The 10,622-nt window shown below is 36.4% G+C and overlaps 1 protein-coding gene across 1 annotated transcript; it reads left to right on the top strand.

Moving 5' to 3' along the window:
* Positions 1 to 1,168: 1,168 nt before the first annotated feature.
* On the top strand, positions 1,169 to 3,562 carry LOC130739087 (1-aminocyclopropane-1-carboxylate synthase 7-like). The gene is made up of 3 exons (XM_057591314.1): positions 1,169 to 1,447; positions 1,544 to 1,833; positions 2,401 to 3,562. Exons 1-3 carry the CDS (start codon positions 1,277 to 1,279, stop codon positions 3,260 to 3,262), a joined length of 1,323 nt encoding a protein of 440 aa, XP_057447297.1. The 5' UTR covers positions 1,169 to 1,276; the 3' UTR covers positions 3,263 to 3,562.
* The last annotated feature ends 7,060 nt before the right edge of the window (positions 3,563 to 10,622 follow it).

The raw sequence follows: 10,622 nt of genomic DNA, 5'->3' as shown, positions 1-10,622 counted from the left end.
AGAATCTTAATCTATCTTTTGGGCTACTTGGTATCTTTGTCAGGTCATTTCAACTAACTAATCTTGTAGCAGTTCCTCAAATTGACCTATTCAGATCTTAAATTCCTAATATGTACATTTTTTTGGTTTCCGCAGAGGAATTTTAAGAATTTGTATGGAAAATGGATTTGATTTGCCATAAGCTGAGAAAAGTTTCCGAGAAAAGAGCTAACTTTATATATCTCCAATATATTTTCCTAAAAACATAAAATGACCCACAATTTATAAACATATCAGCAAGGTTGTCTAAATGATCAATAAGAAAATTTGGGTTAAATAACTTATCGTCTAATCACATTAAAGATAATTAAATTAAAATTTATATATTTTATTTATTAATTTATTTATAAAAAATCCTAATAACTCATTGAATTGTGAGTTACTAATTCACATGTGTCATTTAGACAACTCTTATATATCAACAATTATCTAATATGTAAAGTTGTAATTAAAACACTTAATATTTGTGACCACTCTTAATCACAGTATTTTACCCCATAAAATTGTAAGTAGAAAAAAGTCAACTTTTCACCAAAGATTCCCCAAATCATTCTTAGCTTTTAATCAAACAAAAGACCTATACCCAATCAGATTTATTACGATCAAAAGAGATAAATAATAAATGTGACATGTAATGTGATATGATTAGAAGAAATCAATAATAGAGAAAAAAGGAGGTGTCCCAAAATATATGTATTAATTGTTAGTGGTACAAGAATCATTACTAAGTTATAAACTACTATCTACTCTCATTAGAATTTGGAAGATCAAACTTTACCTCTAAACTACTTTAAAAGCAATGATTGTCTTCTCATAGGATTATCTTGAATGGTAATGTGAGACTTCTTTACCAAAGGAGAATTATAATGGCAAAACATCTACCCCAAACCACCATATATTTTCTGTGCGGATCTGGCAGTAAGGTATAACAGTTGTCACAAGTCGCCACTGATAAACTATTCCTGTAAAAGCCTAAAAGGTGAACTAGTTCTGATTTGCTTACACTTGGGAATCATCAATAATTTATATATTTTTCTCTGTTGTTTGTGCTGAACGCGCCAGCCAAGTTGAAAGGGCCTTTTTCTCTGTCTCAATCCTCAAAGCCTATATATAGAGGACCCTTAAACAAACCTTTTCATCATTCAATTCAACGCTCTCTTCATTCCTCAAGTTCTCTAGCTCTCTCTCTCTTACCCACATCAGCTTTCTGTACATATTTTTGACAAGGAAGCTAGTTATGGGTATTGAGATTGAGCAACCTTGTGTGGAGCTTTCAAACATTGCTACCTCTGAAACTCATGGGGAAAACTCTCCCTATTTTGCTGGATGGAAAGCTTATGATGAAAACCCCTATCATGAGTTAACTAATCCCTCTGGTGTTATCCAAATGGGGTTGGCAGAGAATCAAGTAAGTACACATAAAAAGCCACAAGGCAACAAGTAAAAGTCCATTTTTCAACAACAACTTATAGTAATACTCACTGACTCATTTTTCATTGGTCAGGTTTCATTTGATTTGCTTGAGAAGTACTTGGAAGAACACTCTGAGGCATCCACATGGGGAAAAGGAGCTCCTGGTTTCAGAGAGAATGCTTTGTTTCAAGACTATCATGGACTTCAATCCTTCAGAACAGCAATGGCTAGCTTCATGGAACAAATAAGAGGAGGGAGAGCCAAATTTGACCCTGCAAGAGTGGTCCTCACTGCTGGTGCTACTGCTGCCAATGAACTCTTAACTTTCATCCTAGCAAATCCAGGAGATGCTTTACTTGTTCCAACCCCTTACTATCCTGGGTAAGAATCTCTTACCCATTTCATTCTTTAATCTATTTACCATAATCAATTATGCCTCACTCATAAGAACTATCCTACCAAATATACCTGGTTTAGAGATCAATTTATTTTTTCTCAAAATCAATCCTGACACACTTAGAAGCTTCTCACTAAAATTGGTTTTGGCTTTTGAATGAGTTGTAGAAGAATTTTCAAACATATTTGAGGTATAAAAAACAGTTACGATACTCAGACATACAAACAGTGCAGATATCCAGCGAACACCCAATTTTCTCTCTATCTATTTCTTCTATCAAATATCACATTAATTACTTTCCTCTTTTCTCTTCTTTTCTAACTCTGTGTCTATTGTGTCTATTGAATGTCTAGTGAAAAGTTGCTACTTGATTAAAAATTAAAAATTCAAACCTAATCTTCTTTGGAACTTGAAAGCGCGTAGCAGATTGCTTTATGTGCAAGCTATACAATGATCAATATTACAAGCACAATATAACATGTCCAATTGGCATGAAACTATAAATATGTGTATTAAAACTAAGACACATACTGAATTATTTTCTCTGGCAGATTTGACAGAGATTTAAGGTGGAGAACTGGAGTCAACATAGTTCCAATCCACTGTGACAGCTCAAACAATTTTCAGATCACCCTTGAAGCTTTAGAAGCTGCATACAAAGAAGCAGAAGCCATGAACTTCAAAGTGAGAGGTGTACTAATCACAAACCCATCAAACCCACTAGGAATAACAATTCAACGCTCAGTCCTAGAGGATCTTTTCGACTTCGTCACACGCAAGAACATCCATCTTGTCTCAGATGAAATCTATTCGGGCTCCGTTTTCTCCGCCACAGAATTCACAAGTGTGGCGGAGATTCTCGAAGCCCGCAAATACAAAGAGGCCGAGCGTGTCCACATTGTTTATAGTCTCTCCAAGGATCTCGGTCTCCCCGGATTCCGAGTTGGGACTATTTACTCGTACAACGACAAGGTCGTGACAACCGCTCGGAGGATGTCAAGTTTCACCTTGATCTCCTCTCAGACTCAGCACTTGTTGGCTTCCATGTTGTCCAATGAGGAGTTCACTCAGAACTACATTGAGACAAACAGAGTGAGGCTGAGAAAGAGGTACAAAATGATCATTGAAGGTTTGCGAAGCGCGGGGATCGAGTACTTGGAAGGGAATGCAGGGTTGTTTTGCTGGATGAATCTGAGTCCTCTTTTGGAGGAACCAACAAGGGAAGGTGAATTGAAGCTATGGGATGCTGTTTTGCATGAAGTGAAGCTGAATATCTCTCCAGGATGCTCTTGCCGTTGCGACGAACCGGGTTGGTTCAGGGTTTGCTTTGCAAACATGAGTGAGCAGACGCTGGAAATTGCACTAAAGAGAATACGTAAGTTCATGGAAAGAATAAGGACACAAAAGAAATAGATATATTACTACATTTTTTTTTTTATCTTTAACAGTGTCTCCAAAATGGTTGTGAAACTGTAGCGGTTATTATCAGTCTTTTTTTCCAAATGGTTGTGGCCATTTTGACAAATTCTTTATTCGGGTGACAGCAAAGTCAAAGTCATGTCCTGAAAGCACATAGTGTAAATCTGATGATTCTATTGAAGTGTATCATCAATCCTTGTTTGCTTGCTTAATTTAAGCAAGTTCTGCCGTGTAAGTCATTTGTATCATTAGAGTGGATTACCATCAATGAATGAAATTTCAAATTTGTCATTACATTATGAAGAATATTTGTGTTATGCGAAGTATCTGTAGACATCTTGAACTTTTTTGATTGGTTGTGTTGTAAACCAATTACCAATGTGCTCTTGAATTGTTAATTATCATTTGACTAAGTAATTAATCACCCCGATTTGTTAATTTTCGTTTATCATTGACTTTGATGAGTTTAGACTTTGGAGTTAGTTTGAAGTTACAGCTAGCAAAAGACCAACTAGCTACAGGCCCTATAGCTTTCACCTTTCAGAATCATGAAAAGGTTGGAATCAATAAAGTATGATCTTCTCCCACACTTAGCTTACATTTCAAAATCTAGATATATATGTTTTTTTCATGGTTATGTGTTAGGCTTATATGGATAATAGCCTGGCTTGATTAAGGCATAATTAATTGTACGATTAATTATACTTTGTGTTCCTCGTGTCGGGCATGATGTTATAGAACAAATATCGGTCCACCACATGCTCTACCGTGTGAAATCAGAGGACCATATTGAGAAACCATTTTTTATAGAAAAACTTCACATCTATTACTCAATTTTTTTCTTATCTGTCTTCTCTCCATCTCATTCCCAGTTATATTGAAATGTAAATGAAACTTAATTCTAAAACTTTTCGGTGTTTCTTCATTAATGTTGCACTTTTATAATTAACTTATATGTAGTGTTTGATTGATATTGAGATATCGAAAGATTTTATGTTGGTTGTTGAGGCCTAACACAACCCTCTTCTGTGTTTGGGCTTGGAATCGGCGCTACATATAAGCATAGGCGGAATTATGTCATGATAGAAATGTTATAATTAACTAATAAATAATTGATTAGTGTAGTAAATATTATTTCATGATGTATTTTTTTTTTGATAAGCAAATTTTGCATTAATGGGAGAACAAGGGATACTCAACCCTTAAAACATGATGTATAATAGAGTTTTATAATAATTAACCGTCTAATGATTAATATGAAAAAGGAAGCGCAATATGTTATGATATTAAGTGTGAGTAATTATTGCTATATTGGAAGAGAAAGAAAGTCGTGAAAAATTTATAAGTGAGATGACTCATACATGCAATGACTTAAGATGAAAAATGTGGTGACCAAATTCATTTATGGTTTGCTTTTGTTAGCATAATAGAAAGATCCCCAAAGTTTCATGTCTCTTACTATCTAATATTTATAACACAATCATCTAAATTAAAAATGACATGATAGAAAACTTCCATTTTTATATTAAAATGTGAGAAATAAACCATAAGCATTAGATATTAACTATCATTATGAAGGTTTAAGATTAGGTAAAGCACATAGATTGGGTAATTGGATTCCTCCTAGAGAAGGGGTCCTTAAATTTAATGTAGATGGAGCTTCATATAGTAATCCAAGAGAAAGTGACATTAGGGGTGTTATCAATAATCAAAATCTTCTCTCCTATTTCTTTAAATCAATGGAGCATTTTTAGGCCTATAAGCATACTAGTAGAGTCAAGCAACAAGACTAATGGATCATGTCCTTAATGCTTTTGAGTAGAATCGATATTGAGAAGAGTTGATATGATTTCCAACTGTTAAAATGCTTGTGATGCCCCCTAAATCTAACGCAAGTTCATTAGACACATTACTCTTCCTTCTTTTTTTTTTTGGTCAAAGGAGAGTAGTTCCAGATTCATTGATAATGGGCAGAATGCCCAGCCATATTACAAGTTGAACATAAACACGAGGCACTCAATTGAGCCCAACTTAATGCGTTTACGACTCTACAAGGGGGAGGGAACTCAAAGTAGTTCAGTTGCAACAACAAAGAGTGATACAACATAGCAAAACATGTAAAACAATAAGATTAAGGTCTGCTCACTCTAGAACTAGAAACCAACAAGACTAAAAACCTTCAGAACCCTACAATCCTGAGAGCTAACACCAGAGCATCAAAATGACATTTAGAGTAGTGTATGTCGTCCATTTATACTCAACCACTCAACTTTGCAACTCAATCTACTCAGCTGAAGTTGCCTTCTGAAAAGCCTTCAGGGAAGTCCATCATAACTTCAGCGGCCTAAAGGGTAGTCAAGACAATAGCACCAGCATAGTGGAAAGGGGATCTGAAGATTTGACCAGACTCATAACAAAACAGGGAGTGAGGAGGGCAGTGGACGTAGATGCAGAGGGTCGTGGCTGAGGCACAACAGCGGCGGTAGCACGACGACAGGGCTAGGCTTCCTCCACGCCAGAGACACTCCATATCAACCCAGATCCCTGCTAGAGAGAGATGAAGGTGATGTTAGCCTTAGATCTAGGTTGCAACAGAGCCCACAACAGCAGCAACAGCAAGGTGGAGGCTTGGAACAACGAACCAGCTCGCGGTGGTTGATGATGGCGGCAGAGGTGGCCATGGTGGAGGCGAGGGTGAAGATGGTGGTGGCCAGGGTAAAGGGAAAGCCCAGAACAACAAGGAGAGAAAAAAAATTCACTTATTTGGGTAACAAATCCACCTGAAGTGGAGGAGAACCCACCTATTGTGGGGAAAAACCTACCAAAGCAAGGAATAAAACCTCCCTAGAGAAGGAGTAGCTCCCCAAGGGAAGAAGAACGACTCTCTTTCCTTTTCTAAACCCTAGCAGAGCAAACAGTTGTCAGTGCATGTTCGAAGGTACCTTATTTGACCACAAATCCATCATTACTCTTCCTTCAAAGCCCAGAATGAGCTACGACGAGAACAACCATCAAGGCCCAACTCCCTTGGTCCCAACACTATCATACAAGACCTGCGTGAATACGAAGGGTCATCCTCGAGCCAGCACCTCAGTTTCATCAGTTAATGAGGACCTTTGAGCTTCATAATTGATTAACGTTAAGAAAGCACCAATGGTGTCGATCACCGTTACATCATACCATATATAGTGTAAATGAAACTAGCTTTTGAGTTGAGTTATATTTCATAAATTCTATTACTGCCGACAAAAAGTATATGAAACTGTTTTTCTCTTGCCTTGAACCACTATCAAAATTTTAATTTAACCAACTCCACAATGTCTTATAAACAAAATCTTGTGAAATTTAAAACTTGATCATTCCAAGAAATCCAATTTGACCAAACAGTTGCACGATATATCCCTACCCTGAACTTCTTTCTTTCAGTCGAACAAGGATTAAACTACCATATATAGTAAGGTTAGCTAGGTGACATATTAAAATGACCATGTTTTATTAAATAATTTTTATTTTAACAATTAATATATTATTATATGGTTGAGAATTTTTTTTCTTAATCTTATATAATGATAGCTTACATATACTATATAGATATCCTAAAAATATTCTTTTGAGTTTTGACTTATAAGGTTTGATTATAATAATTATGTAGCAAAGTAGCCTAACCACTCAATTTAGAGCCAACGCCGAGTTTAAATTTCTTCTAGTTTATTACTTGCAGCCGAATTAAGCTTATTTAGTGTCCATTAACAAATGCTAAATAGCTTTCAAAACATAGTTAATCATAAAACACCTTACTAACTAAGACCCTGACCATCGCGTATGGTTTGATTAATTGAAAAGAGATAATCATATAAATTGATTATATTCAACATCTTAGATTGTCCTTAATTACTTGTATATGGAGGCATTATTTTAGTCCTTGGAAGATGATGATTTGACTTTCAATAGTAACATGCATTTATGTCCCCGTAGGATAGCTCAAGTGGTAGGAGCTGGGGACATATGAGTTGGGTAGGGGGGAGGTCCAGGAATCGATTCTTAACAGGTGTAATTTATCTTTCCGATGTACCAAAAAAAAGTAACATGCATTTATATATAGTTCTCAACTAAATCCAGATATAAATGTTCTTCATAGTACATTTTGAAAAATATTTAATACGGTTTTACATGTAGTTCAGGCAAGATTTACGGAAATTTTTTTAGTTACAAGAGGAAGAGGAAGATTGATTTACAGAAAATTTAAATCCTATTATTTTTTTTTGGTACATCGGAAAAGTAAATCTTTTATAAGTAATTAAATATACTAATTAACCCAACCAAAACATTACTAAATTACTCGGCTCTCCTCATTTCCGATGGTGGTGTAGAACCTTGATATGCTACGGTTCTACGACGGGGTTTTGTGGGCACGATGATAAATGTACTTGCAAAAGACAGTACTTCGAGGCTCAAGTTGGCGGAGAGAGAATCTTTGAATTTAAAAAGAACTTGGAATTTTGTTGAAAAAAAATGTAAATAAACTATTGCACGTGTATATAGAGGCTTGGAGGTCATTGTCATTGCCTTTGCACGTCTCTTGGAATCCTTGTAGTTGGGCTTTCGAACGTAAAGTTGCTTCTAGGCAACTAATCTTGCTTGTTAGTTATTTGAAAAGTCGTCATGCGCGACAGATCAGCCTTAGTCGGGACTAGACGTTTTGTTCCTTGTTAAGTTAGTTAGTCAGCTCATACAACACTTGAATTAATTGTAAGACCTTAAGGTTTTATTTGGTTTAAGAAAGAAAGAGAGAAGTGAGAAAGAGAGAAGATGAGTAGAGAGAAAGAGATGAGAAAAGAAAAGATTGGGTAGGTTGTTTGGAATAATAGAAATATAAAAACAAAAAAAAAGAATAACGTTGAATTAGTATTCTCCCTTTGTTTGGTTGGAAAGAAAAAGGAAATAGATTATTACTTTTGCATTAAAAGACAATTTTACCCTCAAAATATACATATTTTATTGCTTTAATAACCCACCAACAAGGATATATCGGTGAATGAAAATTAAAGCCAACTCTCATATTCATTTCTTTGCAAAAGCCAAAAAGAGCAAACAGTAGCTCGGTAGCATGTTTGACTTCTCTCTTAAAAAAGGATGGTATCAAACGAGGGTAATTTAGATCCATTTTGCCTAACTCTCTTATGTATCTCTCGTTGCTATAATCTGACTCAAATAAATATTGTATTAGCCTATTAGGCCAACTGAGATGCTATTGGGTCGTAGACTTCTGGGTCGACCGCAACACTAAACAATGTTTAGCATCTGATCAGATTTATTCAAAAAAAAATAAAATGATTGCGAGCATGGTAGTAAGTATCGTACGATATGCCGATACGATACGCGATACGATACGTTTTTTTAGCTTAATGATACGTATCGTAACTGTGTATCGAATTGTCCCTGCATCGCACCTGTATCGGTTGTATCGTATCATATACCGTTGTATCGCGATACGAAGATGTATCGCACCGATTCACATATTTGTTATTTTAAGCCTTTTTTTGCGTTTTTTTTTTTGAATCTGGGCCAAAGTGGGTCAACCAAACTGACCCAATCAATTTAGGGATTGAAATCACCCTAAAACCCCCAATTTCAACGCATCTTCTATCAGAATCAAAACCAACAGGTTCAACTTCAAGTCTTCAAGGTCGTTCACCTCTGTTATTAAGTTGTATGATCAAAGTATAGTTTAGCAAGTATGGAAGTGCTTTGCATTTGTCATGTTATTGATGATTTTGGAGGAGATGAAGACTTGCATTTTGTCATCCTTTGCTTAATTATATTATATATATCTGTTGAAAGTCAAATGCAATTAATTAGCACACTAATTAGAATAATTAGAGTCTGATTTGTACAGCTAATTATGACTTTTATGTTAATGTTATTAGCATTCATAGAGAGAATATTTTCCCTGATTTTTAGGCTAGAATAGTGCCCAGGTCTTTAGTCATTTGTATTCTATAAATACTGCTCATGTATCATTTTACCTATCAATATAATATCATACATTTTCCGCATGGTATCAGAGCTCGATATGAACCATCCCTAACCTAGCACCGTCAAGCCATGGGAGACCAAAAATCTGATGAGTCACTCAAGGCGGAGGCTGGATCATTTCCGACCAGCTCACACAACGGGCTTACTCACCTTATCACTGGTCATAAGTTGAATGGCCAGAACTATAACCAATGGGTAAGGTCAGTCACGATCTTCCTCCAAGGAAAAGGAAGAGAAGGCTACATCACAGGAGATTCCAAGTGTCCTGAGAAAGGGGACACCAATCTTCAAAATTGGCAACTTGAGAACAGCCAAGTGATGACATGGCTGCTCAACACCATGACAAATGAAATTGGTGAAAATTTCATATTCTATGACACTGCAAAAGATATATGGGATGCAGTGAAGGAGACGTACTCAGATGTCGACAATACATCTGCTGTGTTTGAGATAAAAAGCATACTCCATGACCTTCGATAGGGAGAATCCTCAGTTACTGAGTATTTTAACATACTCAACAGACATTGGCAGCAACTGGACATATATGAAGAAGTTAAATGGTGCTGTACGGAGGATCAGAAGAAATACAAGGACCTGGTCGGAAAAGAGAGAATTTACAAGTTCCTATTGGGACTAAACAAGGATCTTGATGAGGTTCGTGGAAGGATCCTTGGAACTAAACCACTTCCAAAAATTCGGGAAGCTTTCTCAGAAGTAAGAAGGGAAGAAAGCAGGAGGAAACTCATGCTTGGGACATCCATCTCAGCCCCATCCACTGAAAGCTCTGCAATGGTAGCAAGAGGAAACCAACCTCAGCCACCAACAAAGAAAACTCGCCCCTGGTGTGATCAATGCAAGAGGCCAGGCCACACCAAGGAGAATTGTTGGAGTATATATGGAAAACCTCCAGAAGCCAAACAATTCAAAAGCAAGGAAGGCAGAGGAAACACTATGGTTCACCACCAAAACTCTGAGGTAATATCTAATTCATCACCATTCAGCAAAGAACAAATGGAGACTCTTCAAAAACTCCTTCAGCAGACCATGTTAACTGCAGGAAAAAGTGGTATTGCTGCAGTGGCTCAAAAAGGTAATTTCTTATATGCCTTAAACACTAGCAAAGGAAAAATAGAGTCATGGATCATTGACTCAGGAGCTTCAGATCACATGACTGGAGACTTAACTTTGTTTAGTAGTTATTCTCCTTGTCCCTATAACTACACTGTTCGAATAGCTGATGGAACACATTCTAAGGTCATGGGTAAAGGATCAGTTATTATCTCCCCACATATTACACTTGAATCAGTTTTATATGTGC

The sequence above is a fragment of the Lotus japonicus genome, chromosome 2, assembly GCF_012489685.1.
Source record: "Lotus japonicus ecotype B-129 chromosome 2, LjGifu_v1.2".
Classification (NCBI taxonomy): Eukaryota; Viridiplantae; Streptophyta; class Magnoliopsida; order Fabales; family Fabaceae; genus Lotus; species Lotus japonicus.
This window is presented reverse-complemented; position numbering and strand designations above follow the sequence as displayed.